At 39.4% G+C, this 26,536-nt stretch overlaps 1 protein-coding gene across 5 annotated transcripts in view; it reads left to right on the forward strand.

Moving 5' to 3' along the window:
• The window catches only part of ATP8A1 (ATPase phospholipid transporting 8A1), a 124,697-nt gene that overhangs the window by 78,353 nt on the left and 19,808 nt on the right, over positions 1-26,536 (forward strand). For all 5 annotated transcript variants that reach the window (XM_060246321.1, XM_060246322.1, XM_060246320.1 and 2 more), the window contains 14 exons: positions 79-128; positions 1,868-1,937; positions 3,740-3,824; positions 5,131-5,270; positions 6,322-6,460; positions 10,179-10,243; positions 12,681-12,853; positions 15,178-15,361; positions 15,465-15,575; positions 20,963-21,037; positions 21,134-21,256; positions 24,319-24,397; positions 24,909-24,970; positions 25,786-25,842. In XM_060246321.1, coding sequence (XP_060102304.1) covers positions 79-128; positions 1,868-1,937; positions 3,740-3,824; positions 5,131-5,270; positions 6,322-6,460; positions 10,179-10,243; positions 12,681-12,853; positions 15,178-15,361; positions 15,465-15,575; positions 20,963-21,037; positions 21,134-21,256; positions 24,319-24,397; positions 24,909-24,970; positions 25,786-25,842 — 1,413 coding nt within the window. The remainder of the gene's footprint in view (positions 1-78; positions 129-1,867; positions 1,938-3,739; positions 3,825-5,130; positions 5,271-6,321; positions 6,461-10,178; positions 10,244-12,680; positions 12,854-15,177; positions 15,362-15,464; positions 15,576-20,962; positions 21,038-21,133; positions 21,257-24,318; positions 24,398-24,908; positions 24,971-25,785; positions 25,843-26,536) is intronic.

Genomic DNA, 26,536 nt, shown 5'->3' on the forward strand with positions numbered 1-26,536 from the left:
TTTTCGATTAATGGTAAACAACTGTGGAAAATATTTTTTTAAAAGTAAACTAATAAAAAATCTCAATTTCCCCTCCAGCTTGGACAGGAAGAAAAATATGAATTGCTAAATGTACTAGAATTTACAAGGTAATTAAATACAGATTGTATATTATTTTTATGTGTGTTTTTGTAATGCTCTTTTTTCTTCAATGAACATAAGAACATAAGAGAAGCCATGTTGGATCAGGCCAATGGCCCATCCAGTCCAACACTCTGTGTCACACAGTGGCCAAAAAAAATTACATACACACACACACACACACACACACTGTAGCTAATAGCCACTGATAGACCTCTGCTCCATATTTTTATCTAAACCCCTCTTGAAGCTGGCTATGCTTGTGGCCACCACCACCTCCTGTGGCAGTGAATTCCACATGTTAATCACCCTTTGGGTGAAGAAGTACTTCCTTTTATCCATTTTAACCTGTCTGCTCAGCAATTTCATCGAATGCCCACGAGTTCTTGTATTGTGAGAAAGGGAGAAAAGGACTTCTTTCTCTACTTTCTCCATCCCATGCATTATCTTGTAAACCTCTATCATGTCACCCCGCAGTCGACATTTTTCCAAGCTAAAGAGTCCCAAGTGTTTCAACCTTTCTTCATAGGGAAAGTGTTCCAGTCCTTTAATCATTCTAGTTGCCCTTTTCTGGACTTTCTCCAATGCTTTAATATCCTTTTTGAGGTGCGGCAACCAGAACTTCACACAGTACTCCAAATGAGACCACACCATCGATTTATACAGGGGCATTATGATACTGGCTGAAAGAGATTTCCTTTCTTTTGGGAGTTCATGTCTGAAAAACTTCATGTTCAGGGATGGCTCTAATTAAGAAATTGTATTCAGTGTTTCCTGAGACCTCTCCCAAAATCTCGATTACTGATATTAATAACTTGTGTGTGTGTGTGTTAAGGGAGAAAGGTGTAAGGACAGCATTGGCTTTAATTTATGTTGGCTAAATAAAGATGACCATGCCATTCATCTTTAATAGTTTATTTTCCTGCATTGTCTTCCATAGCTCCTAACCTAATTGCCTGGGTGATACAAAACTTAATTTTTGGCATCTCCTTTTTATTTCTGTATGTATAGCACCTTAGCAGACATTCTACATGGTTTTATTTCTCCAAACAAGTTTTACCATCTTCTTTTTTTTTTTTGCCAAAAATTCAACCTTATTTTACTAGTTCCCAACAAAAAGTTTATGAGGGATAAAAACACCAATTTTGTGGCAGTAGGTTCATCTTTATGGCATTTCTACCCATCCAAGATTTCTGAATTCAGGTATTTAACCAAGCCAAATCTGCATGTTATGAACAACACTTGGTATATTTGATAATTGTCTTCAGGAAGTTCCTCCCCCCCCCCCCAAGAAGTCCTGATTCCAAAGATAGTTCCAGGTGGGTAGCTGTGTTAGTCTGCAGTAGAAGAGTAAGATTCAAGTCCAACAAGATTTTCCAGAGTAGAAGCTTTCAAGAGTCAGTACTGACTAAGGGAGTTTCAACTCTCTGAAGCTTAATTCCTGGAAAAGCTTGTTGGTCTTTAAAATGCTACTGGATTCGAATCATGCTGATCCCAAGGAAATGTCAAAAACTAATAATAATTTTTAAAAAGATTCCGGAAAATTTGTTTTCTCTTTAGAGAGCGCACGCAGCACTGGTGAACATTGCATTGCTGTTAATGTTTTTAAAAAGTGGTGCATCTAGAGTACTTTTTTTGTTTTCTAAACTGTTGACTCTCAATGCAAGCAGTGTCTTGGGTTAATACTCTGTATCCCATATTATAGACATTTATTCTAAAGGGGTTCCCCAATTTGCCTGTCTTTTAGTAATAGGAAAAGAATGTCTGTGATTGTTCGCACACCTACTGGAAAATTGAGGCTTTACTGCAAAGGGGCTGTAAGTCACTGAATTTATATGTTTGTGCACTATTTGTGGTAAATTGTGATGGAGATGTGCTAGACATAGAAAGCATCTTAGCTAATCACAGGTAAACAAAGCAAAATCTTTTTGAACTGCTTTAATTTAAATGGAATTGAACTTGTTTCCAAGGCTCATGTGTAGATATATTCAGATTTAACATCTAAAGATTACTCAAAAGGAAGCATTGCCAGAGGAATCATGATATACAAGGATTCTCTAAAACGAGAGCTGCTAATAACTAGAGTGACGGAATTGATTTAACATTCCTGATCTGCTCTGAGTGTTAATGTGAGCACAAGGAAAAGAGGCGGAGTAAAGGATACGTATCTGTCTACCACCACATGCACATATAATACCTATATGCCAGGTTTAATCTGCCTGCACTGGTGGCAAAGTAGGCACTATTTGTAGGTTGGAGATTATCATAATATATTTAATTTGTCTGCCTTCAGCTATGTGGCATGGGATTATCTAGCACTGATACTGTGGCAGACACAAGCTATATTCAGATGTCACAAAGAAACTTCAGTTTGTTTCTGGTGAGAAAAAGCCTGATTTATTCTTGCACTTGTGCACTCTCATCTCCTGGGCAGCCCAATCCTGAGTTCTGCTGTGGAGTCCCGCCCGAGTGTAGAACTAATGTAGGTGGAACTAGTCAGTTTCCAAAGGGGAGAAGTTATGCCAAGCGGGGAGGGGAAGTGAGCGAGCGGGCACAAGAGAGGGGTTAGCAATGGAGTAGAGACTTTGCTCTCCTCCTTGCAAGTCAAATAGCTCACACTGTACTGCCTATGTGCCTTCTCTGTGCAGCTCCCTCCACCAAAGTGCTCCTGCCCTCACGCTAAGTCCACACAGCAGGGAGCTCCGTGGCAGAGTCCTGTGCCACGCATCCTACCCTACCTGAAGAGTTTTGTGAGGCCAGGGTGGAAACTTTTCTAGGAGACGGGGAGCGGTGATTGGGTGTTGGGGAGGGGGCTTGCCCAGCCTGGGGTGTGAGGGGATTGGTGAGGCAATTACACAACTCCCTAAGCAGTTTGCAAGCTTGTGAGGCGGCGGCAGACTTTGTTTTCTGTTTCAACGAGTGTCTATGGGATATACCAGCATTTTCATTGCCGGCAGCCATGGACAGGCGTATGCTAAGGCGCCCAACGACAGGTGCAAGTTCCATTTGCACTGGCATGGGGAGGGAGTTAGAGTGGTGCAACTCACACTTATAACGACGTAGCAGTTAGTTGGCTTCCAAAGCACTTTCAGCCCCTCCCCCCTTAGGGTTGCGCTGTAACCCTGGTTTTATCCTTGTTTAGAATTTTGTTTTGTGGACAAAATCATTGCCATAGAACAAAATTAGGTTGGCTTGAAGGTTTCTTAAACTGAGAAGATTTTGTCAGTCCCAGCTCTGCACACAAGAGGATGAGAGGAAAGGAAATGTAGAAGCCCAGTGATAAACCAGGCCCATTCATACCAAGAAGAAACCAAAGTCTGCTTGTGAGACCTTAATGCAGTTGCCGTCAAGCACCTATACTGTAACACAAATGATTGTGAACATCTATAGTACAGAACACATGGGTCAGCCAATTGTATATTCAGTTTTCAGTCAACCAGTGTATTTGCTTAGTGCAAAATTCGAAAGACAAAATTCGAAAGATTTCACTACAGAAATGCATGTCTGTACAATAGAATACACAGTCTTCTGAACACTCCCTTAATTTTGGGGGGGAATGAGTGGTTTCAGTGCTGATTTTGTTTTCTTATATTGGTTCCTATGTCATACTTTATTATAGGACACTGTAATATATGATCGTTTAGCTGAAAATTCAAGATACAAGGAAATTACTTTGAAACATTTAGAATTATTTGCTACTGAAGGTGGGTATGATTATTGAGCATAATAGATTATAAATAAAATTACTGAAGGTGACAATTCTGTGACTATGAGTTGTCAGTTACTGGGAAAACTAGTTTCTTCATTACAGTAAGTGTGATATAGTCGTTCTTTGACTTTTGAGGTGAATTTAAGGACTATTTCACATGTGTGCATTACCTAGCATATTCATTCTTGTTTATTATACATTTGATGTCTGCTGAATGTGAGAAGCTACTCTCCTGAAAAAAGTATTGGCTACATTCAGACATCACAATAAACCAAAAAGCATGGATTGTTCCAAAAAAGCACCAGCAGCAGCCAGATGCTGCTGAAGTAGCTGTTGCTCATTTTCTGCTGCTCAGTGTACCCAGCACTGTCTAGGACAAGGGTGTTGAACTCATGAAGGCCGAATCTGACATAAATGAGACCTTGTTGAGCCGGGCCATGACCAGCCAGGCCATATGTGTACTTATTTAAGATTAGGTAGCAGAGGACACAGAAAAACCCAATTGATTTTTTTTAAATGTAAAACATGCTTAAAATATAGCACGTTGGACTTAAAGGTGCTTTCTTTGTATTTCTTCCATGGGATTCAGGGAACTGGGCAAAGGAAGCTCGGGCTCTTTCCTTCCTTCCCAGGAACCAGGAGGAGCTTCAGCCAATAGAAGGGAGATAGGCTTGGCTCAGTAGCTGTGCTGTGCAATTCAGAAAGCCTGGCAAAGGAAGCTCTCCCTCTCCCCCTTCCTCCCCAAGAGAGGAACCTCAGCCAGTGGAGAAAATAGAGGTTTTGCTCTGTAGCTCCTGTGTGATTGAGCAAGCCTTGCAAAGCAAGCTGTGATGCAGAAAGAAGCAGAAAGAGGGAGGAGGGAGCAGATGACAGCCAGTTGCTCGGGGGCCTGATAGGAGCCCTCTGGGGGCCTGATTCAGCCTGGGCCACATGTTTGACACCCCTGGTCTAGGAGGTTCAGAAGGTCAGTATTATGAAATAACCAGTATTTCTAAATTTGGAAAGAACAAGAAACCAGAGTTTCTACTAAATGCTGTTAACAAATCTGATACAACCTGTGGTTTAGAGTCCCAGTTCAACATCCTTCAGCAAACTTAATTTTATAGGGCAGCCTGCATTCAGGTGTCACAGTACACCATCATTTACTGTGACATCTGAATATAGTTTTATATTCAGAAAACATTTACTTGCTCAAATTCTCCATCCTGTTTCATATTTCAAGATGTAATAGATGCCTCTTATGTAAAGTTTCATACAATATTGTGGTTATTGAACATTGTTCTGCCCCTTTATTTCTTTAGGCTTGAGAACACTTTGCTTTGCTGTCGCTGAGATTTCAGAGAGTGACTACGAAGAATGGCTCCATGTCTATCAAAGAGCTTCAACAGCTGTACAGAACAGAGTACTAAAACTTGAAGAGTGTTATGAACTAATTGAAAAGGTAATGTTATATATAACTTGTTCTTTTTATACAGTAAATCTTATGTCATTCCTCAGGTTTCCTGTCTCCCCAGAAGTAGCATTGTAGACCCAACTCCAAAAGGGGAGGGGAAAGGGAGAGACAAAACAGACCCATTGCATTGATGGTGTTGAAATGGCCATAGCTTTATTGGCTACAGTTGTCAGAGCCTTGGTGCACCATAGAGGAAAAGATCAGGGCATCATCCAACCCATCTGCTGGCCAGTGGACATACCACATCCCCAGTCTGCCCAGTGGGGAATACCAGTGGGAAGGTAGGCTGCAGGATTCCACATGATCACAAGCCACTGCATGATTTCCCCTGCCACTTGAGAGTGAGAGGGCCCTCAGCTGGGTGTGTCCCCTCCAAGCCCTCACCCCCAAATCCCTTAAGGGGATCCCCAGAGGAGGTTCTCTTCCATTGGATCTCACTCAGTGCTGCTTGAATGCAGAACCAGAATGCAGTTGTGACAATGCAAGCAAAGAAAATTAACATGACACTATACCATGAACAATAACCCATCACCTAATTAAAATGGTAAATACCATGGACAGCGGGGAAGGGTGGGTGGGGGAAGAGTCAGAAATTGACAGCAGCCAGTGGCGTAGAGCCCTGTTTAATCCGAGCCAGGTAGCCCAGAAGGAAGACTTCTTCCCCCAGGTCTACCAGCCAGCACCCTATCACAGGCCAAGCCAACACCTGATTGACCAGCCAGGGAGGTGAGGCACAGAAGGCCCTTGTACAACTGCAAACATCTTTGAGAAGGTCCCAATTGCACCACCGGCTGCAGCAGCCTCCAAGGTCTCCTTCGCACCCTCCGTAGGCCCACAAACAGAGGCCCAGGTATGTCCAGGGCCCTTGCCTTAAAGGAGATCAGTGGAGTGCACTGAAACCTTCTATTTTGCCATTGGAAAATTTAGTCTGGCACCAACCCTGTGTCCTTGATCCTAATTATTATTTCTCATTTGCAACATTCAATACTCTATTTAGATTTTTTAAAAAAAACAATATTGTGATATGTTCTTTTCCTAGAATCTGCAGTTACTTGGAGCTACAGCCATAGAAGATCGGTTACAAGACCAAGTGCCTGAAACAATAGAAACTTTAATGAAAGCAGATATCAAAATTTGGATCCTTACTGGAGATAAGCAAGAGACTGCTATTAACATTGGTAATATGCTCAGGCATGAGTATTCAATTTTTACAAGTTTCTAAATAATGGCAAAATAAGAAAAAATCTATGGAGGGGAAAGAAACGTGCTCTGGAATGGATACTAAAGAAGTGTACTTTGGATTATTATTATTTTTAATTAGATCTGCATTTTTGCCTGCATGCCAGTGCAATGTAGGCCAGGTGAGGTTTTTAGAATACCAAGTAAAGGGGCTACCCAGATTTCCACAGGTGGCTCTGCATGGCTAACTGGTAATGGGGTACTTCAGGTACTCCTGACAAATAACTGTGAGCTTTTAAAAAATTCTCCTGTCCTAAGAGTGTTCATGAAGATTTTTGCAGCCCATATGGCATATCCTGGCTTGCAAACTGCCCCCCTGCCCGGTCCTCATTATCTTTCTTGGGTCTTGTCTGGGAAAGTAGTAGTAAGGTCATGAAAGGTGTTTAGACATTGATTTAGTTCCACAGAGTGTACTGTTTATGCTGGTCAGCCTTTTCAGATAAGGAATTTATCTTTAGTATCAGGGGTCCCCAATACCAGTCTGTGGTCTGTTAGCAACCAAGCCATGAGTTGTATAATTATTTCATTATATATTACAATGTAATAATAGAAATAAAGTGCACAATGGTATCATCCCCAAACCAGTGTTCCATCTAAGCTGAGTTCATGTGAACTAGTTCACAGTTTTTTAGCCTTTGGCTCACACATATTTGTCTTAGCTTAAGAAAAATGGCCCCAGAGCAAACTAATTTATGCAGTAGCTCACAGCTTTAATGCCAGTAGCTCACAAAGTAGAATTTTTGCTCACAAGACTGCACAGCTTAGGGGGAGCATTGCCTGAAACCATCCCCCCCCTCCCCGGTCCGTGGAAAAACTGTTGTCCACAAAACTAATCCCTGGTGCCAAAAATGTTGGGAACTGCTGGAGTAGATAACCAAAGGTGTTGTCTGGCATAATCAACGAAGCATCAGGAAAGCTGATAGTGAAAGCAATTTTATTAGTGTGAGTAGTTTGCCAGCATAGTATTTAACAGAGTGCAGTTCTTCATTTGGACAAAACATGTATCAACTCATTTCCACTAAGGCACAAGATCTTTCGTGTTGCAGCATGGGACACTCAAGATAATAGTCAAGATACAAGTGCATGTACCTGCATTGTGACTGATGCCCATAGTGAAAAACAGTTACTTCAGCAGACTGGCACAGCGCACCAGCTCTCAGCTAGTAGAAATATATGCTGCATCTCTAGATACTCAAGCATCTAGCAATATACTTCTGTCAGACCAAAATAGATCCTTTTTTGTCACCAGATACAGTTGCTGCTTGTGATCCAGAAAATTCCTTTGGGACCGCCTCTTCCTGTATGAGCCCCATAGGTCTTTACTATCAGCAACCCAACACCTTTTGGTGGTACCTGGCCTCAGAGACATCCAACTTGCCTTGACCAGGGCCAGGGCCAGCCTTGGCCCCTGCCTGGTGGAATTAGCTTGCCCTGAAGATCTGGGCCCTGTGGAACCTACTCCCGTTTCTGCAGGGCCTGTAAAACAGCTCTTTTGCCAGGCTTTCAGCTGAGGCCACAGACATCACTTGTTATTGGCCTCCCCCCTTCCATTGCATCTCAGCGCTGTAGGACCTGCTGGATCTGGACAATAGGTCATGCCTGTGAGGCAGAATTTTGTCATTTTTAGCTTCCAATGTTTAGTCTGTAATTTTAGATTTTATATATTTTAATTTGGTTTTAACTGTTGATTGTCCTCTTCTATGATGTAACCTGCCCTGAGCCTGTTCTGTGGGAAAGGCAGGCTATAAATCGAATAAAATAATTAAATATAAATAAATAAATTAACTGATCATACAGTGGAGACCGGGATAATTCAAAATTGGAAATGATGCACTATGTGCTAGATTTTAAAATGGCTCAGAGCTAGATTTTACTACTCTACTGAGCAAGTTTATTTAAATATTTATAGCTACTTTAAGTTTGAAGCCTTTCTTTAATCTAAGAAGACTTCCTCCAAATTAAGAGCCTGTTTTGTTGGCTGGATCTACCCCAGTACCTCTAAATATGAGATGCCAGCCTTAGCTCTCATAATGATAGTATTGAGATATATATAGATATAGATATATATACCATACATGCCATTCCTTATAAGAGGGGGTCCTTATTAGCCCTCCACTTATTCATTTCCTTTAAGAAATGTGAAAATATATTGTCCGCTGTGCTTATATTTATTTACTTATTTTAGAGCCCTTTGTTCTCACTGAGCCTAAAGACCAATTACAAGAAGAAAAAGTTGTAGTTATACCAGTTCCAAAAATTCCTTAACATATTTCAAATGCATTTTTCATTGTAGTCATTGGCATACTGGATCAGGAGAAAAAAGCAATATGATGCATAGGAGTTTGACTTTTGTAAACGATCTAACTTATCCACAGTTTTTGCTTGATGAAGAGATTCCAGCCCAGAATTGGACTTTTACTAAACTTCTTACAATAAAAATAAGAATCTAATGCTCAGAAACTATTTTTGGTAGCCATTGCTTTCACCTGGAAGTCAGCCAGCAAGGGCCTGTATTCTTTCCATAATGACAAACGTCAGGGCTTTTTTTTGTAGCAGGAACCACTTTGCATATTAGATCACACACACCCTGATGAAACCAATCCTCCAAGAGCTTACAGGGCTCATAGTACAGGACCTACTGTAAACTTTTGGAGGATTGGCTACATCAGGGTGTGTGACCTAATATGCACAGGAGTTCCTGCTACAAAAAACATCCCTGATGAACACTACTGAATTCTTCTTCCTGCTTTTCCAGATACATAGTGAAAACATGGGCTCATAATATCAACCATTAGAGTATCTGGCTTCTTTGGATTCCAACGCAATTACAGTTGCTGCTGTAGTATTGGGAGAAAATTACTCCCTGCACCAGAGGTCATGTGCTGGACAGCTACATGGGTATGCATGCAGATTTATAAGCAATCTCCTTGGCCAAAATAGCATGGTGGGAGAGAGTGGCAAAGTAGTAGCCTATTAGCTGCCAGTTACATGGAACCCTACCACTATTGCATACATCTCTGTCTTGAATACATAGCAGATATGACTACTCCCTCCCCAGCACCTTGGTAGAAGGGGACACTTTTCTTTAAATTCCTGTTCGGTAGGTGAAAGGGGAAGACAGGTGTCCAGCCGTATTTTAAAAGTTATGTAGCTCACTTCTGAGGTCTGAGAAGCTACAAGGTGTCAGTTCCTGAAAAGTCCTTCTATTCTGTCCTCTATTTTTTTCTGTGTTTTATTCCAGAAATCTATTATATGTTGAGAACATATAATAAGTGACTACTTAGTTTGTTGACCTTGGACTGGTAGATAGTCTGTTGGTATCTTAGAAATGACCTTTCTTTAGATAAGTGCTGTTCAGATATGTCACTAGTCTCCCCCTCCCACTTCCAACAACATGAATTTCAGAGAAAGGGAAAAATCCCTTTTCGTGTCAGTTTCACTCTGAATGTATGCATATTACAGTTTTTTCTTATTGCATTGTTATCTGGTGATACTCTTACACTTGTAAGCAATCCTTATGTCATAACTAAAAGCTTGCCACAAATGTATTTTAGGCCATTCAGAATATTCCTGTAAATTACTTAGTGTCAGTAGTCTGATATCTCGGCTTAGCTCATAGCCAATTATAGTTATGACACTGTGGGGTTTTTTTAACAGGGCATTCTTGTAAACTCTTGAGAAAGAACATGGGACTAATCGTCATAAATGAAGGCTCTCTTGATGTAAGTATAATATGACATTTTAATGTCTTTGTTGCTTTGGAAAACATTTGAGTGAATTCGCATGGATTAACTATTTGTACCCAGTTGGTCAAAAAACATTATTAGTACAGGAAAAGTAAGGTTGAACGTTTAAAAATGCAGTATAAATTATTTCCATGACACATGATGTAGACCAGCACACTAAACATCATAACAGAAACTGCAATCACCAACTCAATGCAATTTTTTAAACTCCAGCTGTGAATTGAAATAGATGAGTTATCCTAGTCACTTAAAATTTTAAGTTATCTGTTTCTGTGGGGCCAAACGCATCAGTTCTGCTATCACAATAAAGGTCCTGGGCCCAGTAGCCTCCTACTTAATCTCCAAGAGTGAATAATCAGAGGAGGTCTCCAATGTAAACCTCAGTGGTTCATAAGGGGGAAAGGCCTATTCCTCAGATATGCTACTTTGAGGTCATTTCAGTTTAGCACTTTGCAGTGTGATCAGAAACAAGTCGGAAACCAGTGAAGCTCTTTCGTTGTTTTTGCTATCAAGGCACCAGCTGAACTGTGGCAACCCCGTAGGGCTTTCAAGAGGAAGACCAATTTCGCACTAGACCTTTAATCCTGGTTTAGCCCTGTCCCTAAGCTGGCATTCTACACTAAAATCATAGAATCACAAAGTCACAGAGTTGGTTTATCTGATTCTCTGATTCTAGTGAGAGCCAGTTTGGTGTAGTGGTTAAGTGTGCGGACTCTTATCTGGGAGAACCTGGTTTGATTCCCCACTCCTCCACTTGCACCTGCTAGCATGGCCTTGGGTCAGCCATAGCTCTGGCAGAGGTTGTCCTTGAAAGGGCAGCTGCTGGGAGAGCCCTCTCCAGCCCCACCCACCTCACAGGGTGTCTGTTGTGGGGGAGGAAGGTAAAGGAGATTGTGAGCCGCTCTGAGACTCTTCGGAGTGGAGGGCGGGATATAAATCCAATATCTTCTTCTTAGTGTAGAATGTCAGCTTGGGGACACGGTTAAACCAGGATTAAAGGTCTAGTGCGAAATTTATCATAGTTTGATAGATAGAGACATTCAGAGATAGTTTGCCATTGCCTGCCTTCATGTGACAACCCTGGTATTCTTGGAGGTCTCCCATCCAAATATTAACCAGGGCTGATCCTGCTTAGCTTCCAAAATCTGACAAGATAGCCTAGGCTGTCTGCTAGCTTAGTATGTACCACCAGAGGGCACTGTAGAATAGAATCATTGAGTGAAATATCACTGATACATACAACAGAAAACTTCAGCAAGAATAATAAATGTAAAAACCAATGTAGTGCAGTGACCAATCTATGATCTCTTTCAGTTGTCATCATAGTTACGAACTCTCTGTGTTCTTAGGCAAGCCATTATTTTCTTAGTCTCAGCTTCCTCATCTGTAATAAAACTGTATTGTTTTACAGGATTGTTATTAGGATTATTGATGTATGGGAAGCGTTTTGAACATGGTTTGTCCTTTATAACTGCTGGATATTGTACAGTAAGATAAAAATGTAAAACAAGAGAGATGAGCAGATGTAGTTTAAAATTTGGGTCCCTCTGTTGAGATCTGCAACGAATGTCAAGTTGCCCTTCTTCAAAGTAGGGTTTTCTTTATAAACAAATGTCTGGCTTGTGCTCCTGTGAAAATAAAATGGCGTAAATGGACAAGAAGGTGGATCTTGGCTTAAAAAAACTGGAGAAAAGCACAGATCTCCTTGAAACATGTCATTTGACTCTTAAAGGAAGAGTAGGACCGATTTCGCACACAGCTTACCCCGCGGTCATGTTCCTGTTCTCTGCACAGCGTCCGTCGGATTTCTCACTATGTGTGCTGAAGTTACAGGAAGTGCCGCAGCTTTTGCGTAGCAAACGTAAACTGGGTTTTAGCGGTTTACGTTTGCTACGCAAAAGCCGCGACACTTCCTGTAACTCCGGCGCAGATAGTGGGAAATCCGACAGATGCTGCACAGAGAACAGGAACGTGACCGTGTGGTAAGCTGTGTGCAAAATCGGTATAGGTTAATCTCTGCATCTAAAAGAAACAGAGAAAGAAAACTGGGTGTATCGTCCTAAAGTAAAGCTGTTTAAGAATTCGCAAGTCACGTGCTTTTTTAAGCTAAAGAGGACTAGTTAATTCTTAAGGCACTTTACTCATGAACATAAAAATAGCTGTTCTATAATGGCTAAAGGAGTCTCTCTTCTGCCTCCAAAGTGTGTTTTTTCTGGCCATTTTAATGCTTTTGGGTGATCACAACAGTATTTTCAAATAATAAAACTAAAATCAAGGATATGTTGATGTATTCATGGTGTATCTCCATGTAAATGGTAATTGAATCACTATCTAATATGATACTTATTGGAAGCATAAATAGTATAAATTGTTTAAACAGAAGTGATGTGTGTCTTTTCTTGGTATTTAACAGGCAACAAGAGAGACATTAAGCCATCATTGCAGCACTCTTGGTGATGCCTTGAGGAAGGAAAATGATTTTGCTCTTATTATTGATGGTAAAACATTGAAGTATGCCTTGACGTTTGGTGTAAGGCAGTACTTTCTGGATTTGGCTCTGTCATGTAAAGCTGTTATTTGTTGCAGGTAAGCCTTTTTCTTTCTAAATTGCTGAAGAAGAAAAAACACTCCAGAAAGGCTTTTTACTTTAAGTTGAATTTATTATCTTTACTAGTTTTCAGAGTAAGAGTGCAAGTAGCATTACTTTAATCCCTACTGTCAAAACTAGTAAAGATTATAAAAACAGAGTAATTTTTAAGTTGAATTTTAGGTGTTTCATCTATACATTCATTTGGATGACAAATGCATTCTTTTGTATTGCATGTGATGTCTGAAACTGCACCATAATGTACACAACTGAGTGCACCAAATACGGTTTCCTAAAGCTTTCCAGTAGATTTGAAGATTGACATAACATCCATTTGTAATCTGAAATTTATACAAGCCCAATAAGCATCATGATATAAGGGGGGGGGGGAGGGGGAGGCAGTGTGTGAAAATTCAGAATAGCCCCATTTTGATTCCATCATTGGTTCTGACAACATAGTTTCTGCCAAGTGATCTAGACTGATCTTATCCTCCACTATCAAATTTTATATCTATATACCATTTATGATATATTATCCTGCATCCACACGAGCAAAAGCAATTTGTGTGGGCTTTTCCACCCAGGCTGCTCCAGTGATTGTGCCCAGCTTCTTTACTGTTCTCACACATTTTGAAACATGAATACATAAATCTAGACTGATTTTGTTCAGTTAAATCATCTGGGGATATCCTGTTCATTTGTTTATTTATTAAAACATTTCTGTGCTGCCTTTCCACCCAAATCAGGATCCCTAAGGTGGCAAACATTAAAACCTCAAAATATTTCAGCTATTAAAATCATCTTGAAAACACACACACACAATAAATAAAACATGAACACATGCACAGGAAAAAGGTCTAATAAAAATCAATGAGCGAAACAATGGTGCTAGCAAAAGACCCCTACAGAGGGATACAGATGGATTTTCCAAAGTTTTGGCACCTTGCCGAAGAAGGCTTTCTTGGGCAACCACTCTGTGCTTGTGAGGAGGCCCCTAAAAAGAAGTATTCTTATGCTCATCTGTAAAGAATATTACTCTTTATATCTTATTTTCCTCTCTGGGTTTGAGCTTAGTTCATCAGATGTTCTCAATGGTAGAACATCTGCTTGGCATGCAGAAGGCCCCAGGTTCAATCCCCAGTAGCTCCAGTTGAAAGATCTGACAGTAGGTGATGTGAAAGACCTCTACCTGTGATCCTGGAGAGCCGCTGCCAGTCTGAGTAGACAATACTGACTTTGATGGACCAAGGGTCTGATTCAGTAGAAGACAGATTCATGTGTACAGCTGGGGAAATCCTTGCACGTGCCAAACTAGCATGTCATAGGGAAGGCTGGAATTGTTCCCAGTGACATCTAGTTTCCTGTGTTCAAGAAGATTTGTTACATACAGAAGCATTCATTTGTTCAATTTCACAAACACACTTGGAGCCAAAACTGTTTCCATGGGCTGAAGAATTTCTGACTGTGAAGTTTGTCTTTCTTACTTCCCCTCTCATTCTGCAGCCCAAAATGCCTCCTACAGTGCAACCCCTGGGAGACCTCCCCCAGAAGCAGTATTGTGGGGTACAATAGGAAAGGGAAGGCAAGGAAACACTGTGCTAGATTTAAACCATAGCCTGAAATCATACCATCCAAAAACAGTTCACCACATCAGCCAGCTGATGAACTAGGGGGTAAGCGCAGAGGGAAAGTGAGGAATAAATAGCAGTACTTGACTGAAGCTTCTTTGAACTAGACTTTCTGTTGTCTTTGGCTGCTTTCATACAGTGATTTTCCTCCTGGTAGAACATACCATGTCCTTGCTTTATTGGGGTGTTTTTGCATTATGTTATGCTTGGAAAGGATTCTGGGGCTTTTTCTCTTAAGCTAGAAAAAAATAAAAACATCATTTGATCTGACTTTAAAAGCCTCCATGTGAAAGTTCTGCCTGCAGCCAATTTGGGGGGTGGGGGCTAGCTCCACCTTCAAAATGGCAATGCTCAGCTCTGGCATTTCCCCCAATCCCTTTAGACTTTTAACAGGTCTTTTATATATATATCTTAACTGTAACTGAGCTGTTTGAGGACAGGGTTGTCAGGCTGGAGAGATGGGGAGACAGCAAGATTTTCATAAGAGCTGTGAGGGAGGAGGGGGTGGGGAAAGGTGGCATCAACAATGAGCCACAGGGGACCAGGTCATGTGCCTATCATCCTGCATGCCTCTGTCTCTCTCACTGCGGCTTTCAGAATAGGGGCAGCTTTTCCAACCCTCTGTGAACACACCTTTATAAAAATAAATCTTACAATAATATCATTCTAAAAATATCTGTGTGTTTTCTTTTAAGAGTTTCACCTCTTCAGAAATCTGAAGTTGTAGAAATGGTTAAGAAACAGGTGAAAGTAGTAACTCTGGCAATTGGTGATGGAGCAAATGATGTTAGTATGATACAGACTGCACACGTTGGTGTCGGCATTAGTGGAAATGAAGGGCTACAAGCGGCTAACTCGTCAGACTACTCAATAGCACAGGTAAATCTTGTCCCTGATAAAGAATAGAACAAGATGTTTCTTTCAAGTGATAAGCGGTTGGACCTTGTGTACATAGTTAAACATTTTTTCTTACCATTTGTAGTTCAAGTACTTGAAGAACCTACTCTTGGTCCATGGTGCCTGGAATTATAGCAGAGTTGCTAAATGCATCTTATACTGCTTCTACAAGAATATCGTCCTTTACATCATTGAGGTAATGATGACACAGTGTGCCACAATATGTATGCCAGAATGCAATAAAAGAATTCAGTTTCAGTGGTGTTTTTATAGTTTCCTATTAAAATGCTAATTTTGGGAGTTTATAAGATGTTGAGAGCTCCTAAAATGTTTATAGAAAATAAGACCTGCAGATCAATTAACAAACTTCCCACTTCTACAACTTATGTGGCTGTTGATGGCTCTTGTCAATACTATGAATGAATGGACACAATATATATCACAGAATGTCTCTAGCAAGGACAACTGCCCGTCTCGAATCTCTTTTCAGTTTTTATAGTGATCAGGCATGGGTGAAGGGAATTCATTGACTATTTGTAAGCTGCTACTTAAAATGCAGAAATCCAGCATATGGCAAATGTGTGTGAAACTTGTTTTCTGCCCCCCTCTCTTTTCTTGGAATTTAGAAAATAATACCAAAATATATTTAATCCAAATCTGATAAATATTATTCAGTAAGATTTATATTAGAATGTCATTTCTTAGGAATAAGATATAAAATTACAGCATGAGCAAATATTTAAGAAATCAAATCTTCAAAAATGACTGGCATATTGAAAATTAAAGATTTGATCATATGCTGAAGAAGATGTTTCATGTATATATCTAATTTACATTTATACCTTATGCTTTATACCTTATTCATTAATAAATTAATGCTGTAACTGCTTATAGTATGTGAAAGTTGTGCTTCACCTTAGGTCTCTGGATAAACTGTATGTAGCTAACGGACTACATATTCATTTGCGGCTATATTTGGAGAGCCGGTTTGGTGTAGTGGTTAAGTGTGCGGACTCTTATCTGGGAGAACCGGGTTTGATTCCCCACTCCTCCACTTGCACCTGCTGCAATGGCCTTGGGTCAGCCATAGCTCTGGCAGAGGTTGTCCTTGAAAGGGCAGCTGCTGTGAGAGCCCTCTCCAGCCCCACCCACCTCACAGGGTGACTGTTGTGGGGGAGGAAGGTAAAGGAGATTGTGAGCCGCTCTGAGACTCTTCGGAGTGGAGGGCGGGATATAAATCCAATATCATCTTCTTCTTCTATATTTAGCCCTACATTTTAGCTGTCCTAGGTCTTTATTTCACAATTAAGTTTGCAGTTGGCCACCTTGCACAGAATACTAACTCGAGAATTTATCAAGACTATTACTCGGTTTGTGCCTTCTAAATGCATGTAGGCCCAGTGCTGCTAAATAGATAGGGCACTGCTGCTACTGTTAACCATGCCAGTCACCTGTTTTGAGCAGTGGTGGGAGGGTCTGACTTCAGGCAACTTTCATGACAGCTCCAGTTATCTGTTTAAGGGAGGAGATCCCTTCAGTCAGCTGCTGTGCATGAGGAGCTCTGGATTGAGGCCACTGGCTACACAGATGTTCTTGTACTGCCAGTGCCCAGTGGAGCAAGTTAGAACCCAAATCAGGAATTACCACAGGAGTACCAATAGGCATACAGTAAGAGAGATCTTCAAGTTTTCAAGGCTATAACTTCAATCAGCAGAACACACAAAACATCTAGGGATAGAACCAATTCAAATCTTAAGGCCCTTGGACCATGAGGGTCCAGCTAGATATGACATTGTCTTTTTCCTGCCTGTGGAGGTAATTGCAACTTTAGGGGTTTAAGTGAGGGGAGGCACAGGAGGTAAAGGCTTAACATCTCTCCCAATTTTCCTTCCTGACTTTCAAACTACCTGTGAGTCTGTCAATTACTTAAAAACTGTGGAAGATCTTTATCCTTTCACTCATTTAACCCTGAGAGAAATTCCCTTGGAAGGTATCTGCTGTTGCTGATCAAGTATCTTTTCAACATGCTTGGTTGATTCCAGTTCATTTCAGTCTGTATTCCAATGTGCATAAACTAGAGCCTAGCATTTTTGTGTAGGCCTGCTAGCTGAAAGACAGTGAGTGCCCCTTAGGGTTGCCAGCCTTCAGATGGGTCCTGGAGATCTCCCGCTTTTACAGCTGATCTCCAGGTGGCAGAGATCAGCTCCCCTGGAGAAAATGGATGCTTGGAAGAAGAAGATATTGGATTTATATCCCGCCCTCCACTCCGAAGAGTCTCAGAGCAGCTCACAATCTCCTTTACCTTCCTCCCCCACAACAGACACCCTGTGAGGTGGGTGGGGCTGGAGAGGGCTCTCACAGCAGCTGCCCTTTCAAGGACAACCTCTGCCAGAGCTATGGCTGACCCAAGGCCATGCTAGCAGGTGCAAGTGGAGGAGTGGGGAATCAAACCCGGTTCTCCCAGATAAGAGTCCGCGCACTTAACCACTACACCAAACTTGCACTTGAAGGGTGGACTCTATGGCATTGTACCATGCTGAGGCCCCTCCCCAAATCCCACCCTCTTCCAGATTCATCCCTGAAGTCTCCAGGTATTTTCTAACACAGAAATGGCAACCCTAACATTTCTCCAACTTTTAAGAGATCCATTTGGTTTAGCCTCTTCCTCCCACTGTCTAAAATACCAGCAGATCAGGCAAAGCTAAAGTAAGGCAAACACAAAACAAATAATTTCAGAATAAAAGGAAATGTCAGATTAAAATGAGCTGTTTGATTTTTGTCATCTGGTTCTTATTGTCTATCAAGCTCTTGCTTACATAAATACATAATACTTGTCATACAACGGTTTCGTCTAATGCAATTAGTAGAAAAAGAAGACACTATCCCTTCTTTAGTGCAGTCCTCATCTTGCACAGCTTTTGTTCACAGGGGTGCCATAATTCCTGGCATTGCCTTCTTGGTGGTCTAAAGATGTCCTTTTTCACTAGTGGAAAAGCTAGTAGGATCCAGTCCTCTGTTCTTACTTTTTAAATTCAGTAAATTGGCACAAGAAAGTTTTGTTCTAGTGTAGTAGTCAGGAAAATTTCCTGAAACCCTAGTTTAGAAAACAGCTGCTTCAGGGCCAAAATACTAGGGTCTCATTATAACATGGTTTAAATTGATTAAAATGTTTAGAACATGAAGCTTAATTTTATTTGCATATAATTTTAATAAATAAGCAAATTAAAAACTGCTTCTTCAGTTGTGTACTTTCAGAGAGCCAATTTGGTATAGTGGTTAAGTGTGCAGACTCTTATCTGGGAGAACCAGGTTCGATTCCCCACCCCTTCACATGCACCTGCTGGAATGGCCTTGGGTTAGCCATAGCTCTTGTAGGAATTGTCCTTGAAAGGGCAACTTCTGGGAGAGCTCTCTCAGCCCCACCCACCTCACAGGATGTCTGTTGTGGCGAGAGGAGATAAAGGAGATTGTAAGCCATTCTGAGACTCTGGTTCAAAAGGAAGAGCAGGGTATAAATCTGCAGTCGTCGTCTTCTTCTATGAAAAACCTTAAACATTGTTTAGAAACACATTGGAGTTTAAAACAAATAATGTAACGTCCATTCAGTCTGCCTGTACACTTTTGATCCTTTAACGATATTGAGTAATGCATGTAAGCACACACATATTCTGCTGTCAAGAATATGGATTTAGTAAAAAAATAACTAGAAGGTCTGCTTGAAGTTACCAAATATTCAGCAATCCATTTTGTGTTTTGTGTGGATTGGTTTGTTTTGATCTGTGCTGGCCATTGGCCATAATAATAATAAACTGAAACTGATAGTTTGGGTTGGGGGGGATGTGCAGTATTTATGTGCCTGGAAACGTTTTCAGTTTGCAAACTTTTAAAATGGAGTTGTTGGTGGGGAATATGATTATGGCCTAGAGTTTTTTAAAAAATTAAGTGATTCAAGGAGTTTGTCCTCCCACTCAGTAGGACTTTTTACTTTTTTCTGTGATCAGAATACCACATACTACAGACTGCTTTGAAACTCACTCTCAGTTAAACAGTGGTTGTCAGGCAGCATGTGGAGCTGATGTTCAACAATCATGGATAAAAAGCAACCTTGGGCTTGTTGAAACAGTAGAGCAGTTAATTCATGGGTAATTCCATCTGTTACCCATGTACTTTTCCTACCACCCAGCACAGAGATGAAATCCATAGGCTTAAGCACAACTGACTCTGCTATTGTGTTGTGTTAGGCTGGTCACAAGTGCATCTGGAAGAAAATGCCATTTGAGCGAACTTAAAATATACGGAGAACGTATCTTTCACAGTGCATCTGAAAGAACTCCTTCAAGACTCTGCTGTACATTTCACTTGATGGTGCTAAAGAAAAGAGATGTTGGCTTATATGCTTTTGAAGGGTCTTTTCTCTGTTGCTTGAATGCTAAGTTTAAAGATTTCAGCTGTGATAAGAAATGCATGGTTGATCAAGCACCAGACAATTTATTATTTACTTATTGTGAGTGCTTTATTCCCCGCCGCCGCCCCCAACAACAACAACAACAGCCTGATAAAATTGGAACTTGTCACATTTTTCACGCAACTCTGTTCTTCATTTCAAACAGTCTTGTTAAGGAAAATTTTAGTTTATTTTCTGGGGATTGATTTCATAACTAAATGATTTACTGTGATCGTCTTTATTTTTATGAACTGCTCTGTGAGCTTTTATTGAATGAATGGCAGTATATAAATCTGAACATAAATAAAAATTGAGTATTGAACAGCCTTTATGCAGTTTACTTTTGTGTCTTAGTATTTTCTGCATTATAAGACAGAAAAGAAAATTAAGCAGACATTTGTTTTCACTTGTGGTCAGACATTTTCTGGTATGTTAAAAGACCAGATTGTTCACAGAACCAGTCATCTAGAGACAGGCCCTGTAAATGGAGAATTTGTAACAATTCATGCTCCTATAATGAGGTTAAATGAAACGTGAACTGTGGCCAAATCTGTGTCACGTTGATGCTCAATATCATTTGACTAGCAGATCAGACTCACTCTTTTTTGCTTTAATATTGTTGGTCATCTATGTTCTGAATTGCTTGCAAGAGATTGTAAATTAAGTGTAATGTAATATTTTGCATTCAGCAGAAACATTCATGATCAGACAGTAGAGTTCTGCACAGAAAAAGAATTCATGAAACCTACCTGTTACTCTATAGTGTTTTAAATGGATTAAGAGCTGAATAGTTCAGAAGCTTTTTCATTTAGAGGTCCTGTGATTATGGAAAGTATTTGCAATAAATATGTAGATTAAATTAAGCTTTATGTTCTCAATGTTTTAATAAATTTGAACCATTATTTATTTTAATAAGACCCTAAATACTAAGCTCATACTTTTGCCCTGGAAAGAGAACAATATTTTCTGTAAATATGACTCCACAGCTGTGTATTTTATTTGTAAGTTAGTTACACTATGACTTACAGATTACGTATCTAGTTGAAACTGAAAATGTATTCAGAAAAGTACCTTAAGATTTATGCAGGAAATGTCCTAATAACATGAAAGGTTTTTTAAAAAAAAATCATTTCTTTCAGATATGGTTTGCCTTTGTTAATGGATTTTCTGGACAAATACTGTTTGAACGGTGGTGCATAGGACTTTACAATGTGGTAAGTGTTCAAATTATTGATTTTATTTTTTTTTTCAGCGATTATTCCTGAAATATAATGAATTTTTATCGAGTTGATAATTGCTTTACACATTAGATGTTTACAGCTATGCCCCCACTGACTCTTGGAATATTTGAAAGATCCTGCCATAAAGAAAATATGCTGAAATATCCTGAATTATACAAGACTTCTCAAAATGCCCTGGACTTCAATTCAAAGGTAAACAATGGATTAGTATATACTACCTTTTGGTTCCTATGGTAGTTGTTTGCAATTAAACTGAATAAAAATAATGAGATGCTTCTGCATCCCTGTCATGTTCAGTAATTGAAGATAATTATTGATATTTGCTGGGTTCACCTGGCCACACACAAAACACCATGTGCACACGCAGCCCTTTCTTTGCAACTGCAGCCCCTCACTTATCTTGAAAAAAACTACTCTTGAAAATCAGAGAAAAATCCAAGCAGGATTTTACATGGCATGAGGAGATGGGCAATCCCTCTTATGTGCAAATTCACAAATGTTTTCTGTTGATATATGGGGTTTCTTAGATCCATGCCAATGTGGAAGTTTTGGGGGCTTTTTTGTTTTTTAAAATTACCTTGTAACGTCAAAGCATTTTTTGAACTGGTCTCAGTTGGCAAGATCGTGTATTAGTAAAACTCACTATATTTTTGACCAATAGGTTATAACCAGGGCTTTTTTTCCCCGGGGGAACGTGGTGGAACAGAGTTCCAAAACCTCTTTGTGGAAACAAAATTCTTTTAAAATGTGTGTTTCCCTCTTGAGAATTCCAGCACCTTTTTTTCCAGAAAAAAAGCCTGTGTATACCTATGCTGTTTAGTGAACTGAGATGCTGAAACTGCTGCCCACAAACTTCAAGAGCTGGTCTGCACTGATGCTTTGCTCATCTTTTGTGCTACCATGGGTACCAAAGACCAAACAAGCCCAACCGTAGATGTTGGTCTGGTATAATCAGTTTAAAGTAGCACTTGCAGCTGTTTCACAGATATTATGATATACCATGCCATGTCCTGAAGGTTGTTAATCCTAGAAATTGGATACTGAAGGTAGCCCCACAGGAGAACAGCAACACCACATGAAAACATACTGCCTTATAGTGGATGAGACCATTGGTCCATGAAGGTATTGTCTGCTCAGACAGACAGTGGTTCTGCAGAGCCTCAGGCAGAGGTGTTTCACATCAGCTTTTTAACTGGAGATGTCAACATTTGAACCTGGGAAGTTCTGCGTGTCAAGCAGATGTTCTGTCACTCCCCACTGTGGCAAGTTTGTAGATAATGCGTTGTATGGATAAATAAAGGTTCCGTTTAATAATACTGATATGTAAAAATACATTTTTGTTTTTAAATGTGGATAGTTTACACATCATGCTTTTGAGTTAAACTGCAGTACCTGATAAGAATCTAGAACAAATTTTTTGCAGTAAAGTCCTTGAAAGTAATGAATTGTCTGTTTTTGTTAATGAAATTCTGTAAAACTCCAAACACCAGTTGCTCTATAGCAATGTTACTCTTAATTCAAACAGTTAAATTTGTACATTTATTTATAATTCTCATGAAAACAGCAAGACTAAAACAAAAAAATTCAGCATGGCTTTATCAAATTTCACACAATTTTTTAAAACAAATGCTTTTAAAATGTGACATGGTTTTTGAAGCCTTACAGTCATCACCAACACTAAATTTATTGCTAGGAAAATATACACAAAATTTATGTAATTATGTCAGTTGCCAATAGATCATGTTGCTACAGGCAATCAAATAAATGTTAAACCAAACCTGTCTTAAATAAATAAGCAAATACTTTACATTACTATGACCATTAAAGATCTGAATGTTTATGTGAATTCAGATTAAATTATTACATCTGTACCCCTACTGGACTTTATATTTGTATGATATATACTGTTTTACAGGCTGTTTGAAGCTTTGTTTAAGTTACGTGGCCTTTTCAGTCACAAATATTTAAATTATTAATTTTAGAACAGCAAATATTTTAGAACAACTAAAATATGTCAGCATGTTGCATTGGTTTTGTTATAAGTAAATATACTATGAATAAATGTCTATCAACTACCTGGGAAAGCAGGATTGTTGATACAGGTTTAGTGTGTGAGGATTTTGAATCATTGTTGTATTGAATGATGATGGGTAGATTTGTTATGCTAAAAAGGGTCAGAGATCATGGGGCCATGACAGAGGTTAAAGGATTAGCATGTGACAATAAGTATTGGTCAGGAAAATGGAAAAGTAGGTCTGATTTTATTGCACCCACCTGTGCTTTCTGTCAAATAAAACTTGAGGTAATGACACAGCAGGGAGGCGAGACAAAGGTTAATGAGCAACACAAGTTCCAGTGTGCGAAGTATTGTAGCATAAATTGGATCATACAGCCTTATGTAACTGGATAAAATAACAAAGAACTTCAAGACACGGTGGAACATTTTTTGAGGCAGGCAACTTAATTTCTGCTGTATGAACAGCCTAAAACTATTAATGCACGTCAATTTAACACAATAAGGCTGCAGTCTTATGCGCAGTTACTTGGGAATAGGCCTGATTGAACTTGGTGGGCTTAAACATGCATAGGAGTGGGCTACACATATCATGGTTTATAAAAAAAATGTCTAATTATAAAAACTTGATACATAATAGAAGTGCCCAAAGCTATTCTATTCGATATGAAAACTGTATAATTTATTTATTTAATGGAAATAATTTACTATGCAGAGCACTGGATTTATATGTTTGAATGTACTTCCCGCATATTGTTCTTGCAGTAGGTGTTGGTAGCACTGTTTTATAAATACATATATAAACAGCAAACATAAACAGCTATAGAAAGATTTGTAAGGTACAGAATCAAGAGCAATTGTTTGTCTTTCATAGTAGTGTACTTACAGTGTATCCCCATTTTCTTTTAGTCAGAAAAAAATGGAATACAACCCCAATTGCTTAATTTTACTTTTGAACATTTCAGTTGGAGTTTTTACCAAGATCAAAATAGGTTCGTTTACATTTTCTGTGAATGAAATTAAAAGGGAAAGTTAGTGAACACCTTTTGAGAAACAGAAATAAATAAATGACCCATGAAGAGCTCTGAGGCAGAAAATGCCTCTCAGTTACATTAGTTCTTAAAGGTGGCCTTTTGAAAAACACATTTTCTGATTCTAACCAAAAGTGAAAAAGAAAGGTCAGAGTTCACGGAGTTAGTTTTATCACAAACGGTTCTCATGAATGTTTGTTTTCCCTTAGGTTTTCTGGGTTCATTGTTTAAATGGCCTTTTCCACTCAGTAATTCTATTTTGGTTTCCACTAAAAGCTGTCCAGTCTGGTAAGTAAAATAATGAAATACAGAATTTGCACTGTATTGTTTTAAAATTACAGTTTCCAGGATTAATCTTAAAGCCAAGTCTGTATTGGCCTTATATTGAAAGACAGCCTTCTCAATAACAGTACATTTTATTTTCCCTTTTTTCTGTTGGACCTTAAACCTCAAGTTTTAAATGTGGTGTTAGCAATTTAAATACTGGTCTGTTTTGTATCAAAATCTTTTCACCACAATACAGAAGGCGGTAGATAAATTATTTTGCACAGTGTGTTATTGGAAGACAGTGGCAGTTGATTTGAGTGGCATTTGGAAATGTGCTTCCAAATGAAGATTGTGTGCCCTTTCAGCTTGTGAAATTACAAGTCCGTTGTAAATAAAAAGGAGAAGCAAGGCTCATGCTAGTACTTGAAAGAAAATCATTTTATTCTGTCAGATAAAAACTGCAAATGTCCAATGCATTCCCATTCAAATAATTCAAATTTTATTGATTATTTCCCTTTACATTGTCTTACAGATACTGTATTTGCAAATGGCAAAACATCAGACTACTTGCTTTTGGGGAACATAGTATATACAGTAAGTGATACTGCTATAAAACCAACTGACAAGCAGGGTAGATTGCAGAGCAGCCTCTCATAGGAAGCCATTGCCTTGGTGCTCTTCCTTGCCTTGATGCTCAGTGTGCCACAGTCATGCCCAGCAGTGCCGCACCTTGGCAGGCTCATCCATCTAAATGGGAGGCAGAGTGAAACAAGCATGCTTCTCGATCAGATCTCAGCAAATGGTTGCTCCTAGTAAGAGCAGAACCAAACGCGACTGTTTCAGCAAGAGCACTTGAATGCTGCTAGTGCACTTCATACAGAACTTTTATCTCCACCCGTTCACTCAGTTTTAGAATTTCATCTTGGCTAAATCACTTGATGAATCTTTGTTCTATTGGGACTTGGGCTGTAGGTTAGAAGAAGTCATTCAGATGACTGATATTTTCATAGAATTTTCTTTGTTCCTTTCATTTTGCCCCACAAAATCAGATACCATTAGAGGTAGTACTCTGCCATACCAACTGAGAGTTTTACTTGGTATTTCTGAACAGCTAGACTTCCATTTCATGTAATGGAATGTGAAAATTCCATTTCAAAAGTAGCTTGCTGCTATTGCAGAGCGTGAAGAATTGCTACAAACTATTGTTAAGGGCCTGCAGGTGCACTGAACTGATTTTTTTATGTCTGGGATCTTGGTTTTGTAACTTCTGAAACTGTGAATGTGTAAGATGTGTTTTAATATTAAATTGAATGTTGGCATGTTGAATGCTGGCCTTTGTTTCGAAACGTTTCATTTAAATTGCTATATCTGTTAAAGAAAAGTACAGTAATTTTTCTTCTTTTTTGTAGTTTGTGGTAATAACTGTATGTTTAAAAGCTGGATTGGAGACTTCATACTGGACTGTGGTAAGAAATTATTTTTAAATTGTTTACTTAAAATATTTATATCTCGCTTTTCTTCTGATCAATCAGATTCAATCTGCTTTCATTTAAAACAAGCTAAAACCTCAGTCTACAAAAAAACAATACAATTAAAAGGAAAAAAGCACACCATTATCCATCATACTAATTAACTACCACCTCTAAGCCAGAAATGCAGATTGGAATTGCTGCACTGTACAGAGCCTCTTCTTCGCAAGGTGGGGGCCTTCCTCACATTGGAGGGGGTCTCATGATATTAGGCACCCAGATCAGTAAGGAAAGGTAACGCCATCACTTTGCAAATTGGCCACTACTATAGCGATCTTGAAACTTGAATATCTTCAAACCATTTAACCTCATCAGCTGTCTAGCTGCTACATTCTGCCCCAACTGTAGCTTTCTTGTTGTCTTCCAGGGATGTCTCATGTAGAACATGCTGCAACAGTCCAGTTTCAAGGTTATCAGTCTATAGTGTGTCTAGGTTGGCAAAAAGGGGCTATTTTCATATAAGGTTGAAATACAGTAAAGTGAAAGATGAAAATTTACATGTGATTTTATTGTAATCCATACAGAATACTAATCGTTATCTTTTTTTGTTTTATTATTTTGGCTAGTAACAACTTATGTGGAGAGTTGTAACAGCTCTAACACCCACTTTTTTTCTTTCCAAAGAACTTTA

This window comes from Heteronotia binoei, chromosome 9 (genome assembly GCF_032191835.1).
Source record: "Heteronotia binoei isolate CCM8104 ecotype False Entrance Well chromosome 9, APGP_CSIRO_Hbin_v1, whole genome shotgun sequence".
NCBI classification, from domain to species: Eukaryota; Metazoa; Chordata; class Lepidosauria; order Squamata; family Gekkonidae; genus Heteronotia; species Heteronotia binoei.